The 1,465-nt window shown below is 45.4% G+C and overlaps 1 protein-coding gene across 1 annotated transcript in view; it reads left to right on the top strand.

Annotated features, from left to right (window-relative positions):
• Window positions 1–1,465, top strand: part of SBNO1 (strawberry notch homolog 1 (Drosophila)) — a 56,783-nt gene that overhangs the window by 42,137 nt on the left and 13,181 nt on the right. The window contains exon 27 of the mRNA XM_011964539.1: window positions 696–889. Within this exon, the coding sequence (XP_011819929.1) occupies window positions 696–889 (194 nt within the window). The remainder of the gene's footprint in view (window positions 1–695; window positions 890–1,465) is intronic.

Here is a 1,465-nt window from a genome sequence, read left to right as displayed (position 1 = left end):
CTGGCTAACCTGGTGAAACCCCGTCTCTACTAAAAAAATACAAAAAACTAGCCGGGCGAGGTGGCGGGCGCCTGTAGTCCCAGCTACTCGGGAGGCCGAGGCAGGAGAATGGCGTAAACCCGGGAGGCGGAGCTTGCAGTGAGCTGAGATCCGGCCACTGTACTCCAGCCTGGGCGACAGAGTGAAACTCCACCTCAAAACAAACAAAAAAATCAGCACTGATACCTTAAATTGGAAATGATAACCCAGTAGGCCAACAGATTTATAATCTAAGAAATAGTAAAGGCAAATACTGCTAAAACATTGTTTATTTGAAACTTGCAGCCAGGAGCGGTGGCTCACGCCTGTAATCCCAACCCTTTGGGAAGCCAAGGGCGGATCACCAGAGGTCAGGAGTTTGAGACCAGCCGGCCCAACATGGCAAAACCCTGTCTCTACTAAAAATACAAGAAAAAAAGAAATTCACAACTACTTGGGAGGCTGAGGCAGGAGAATCACTTGAACCTGGGAGGCGGAGGTTTCAATGAGCCAAGATCGTGCCACTGCACTCCAGTGTGGGCAACAAGAGTGAAACTCCGTCTAAAAAAAACAAAAAGAAAAGAAATTTGAGTTGACCTTGTAAACCTTTCAGAAACGTGTGTCTGTGTGCATATATAGACACTCACATATGTGTATTTCTTTCCCACTTTTCTTAGGCGTGGCAATTGCAAAAAAGCAAGCTTGGGGTTAGTTTGTGAAATAGGTCTTCGTTGCCGTACATACTATGTATTATGTGGTTCAGTGCTGAGTGTCTGGACAAAAGTTGAGGGTGTTCTAGCATCTGTCAGTGGCACAAACGTGAAGATGCAGATTGTGCGGCTAAGAACGGAAGATGGGCAACGGATTGTAGGTGAGTCTAATTTTTGTTTTGGTTTGAGTTGCAGGAAAAAATCAGATCTGACTTTTTTCTCATTGCTAATATCTTAGCTCTGTTCTACATGCATTTAACATCTCCTCCAGTAGTGGGTATGGGACCCGTTGTATATTTCTTACAAGGTTGAACAGAAGTTAAGCCTTCAAACAGACATTGTTGGTTCTGGTTGAAGTTATATGGTCATCTCTTTGATGCTGCTCTCAGCTGCTCTTGCTCTCCTTCTCTACTCTTGGTGGCTGTGCAGGCTCCCTGGTGTGAAGACAGTTCAGTCTCTTGCCCAGGAGTTCTCCATTGAGCTAGCTTAAGACTCTGGAACTCAAAAGCCACTGTGCACAGAGGATGGCTTGGTGTCCTGCAGGGAGCAAGGGCAGACTAGGCCAGCTGTTCCCACTGTGTGCTCAACTACAGGTATCCAGGAAGCAGGCCAGCAATTGAACTCTGTTTGCTTATCTTGGTTTCATTTACAGCAGCCTTCTTCTACCACGAGTTACATATCGGCAGTTCATGGGCCAAAATCAGTCCATGGATTTTTTTTTTTTTTTTTTTTTTTTT

This window comes from Mandrillus leucophaeus, unplaced genomic scaffold (assembly GCF_000951045.1).
Source record: "Mandrillus leucophaeus isolate KB7577 unplaced genomic scaffold, Mleu.le_1.0 Scaffold7, whole genome shotgun sequence".
In the NCBI taxonomy this organism is placed as follows: Eukaryota; Metazoa; Chordata; class Mammalia; order Primates; family Cercopithecidae; genus Mandrillus; species Mandrillus leucophaeus.
Note: the sequence above shows the minus strand (reverse complement) of the source record. Positions and strands in the feature narration are given on the sequence as shown.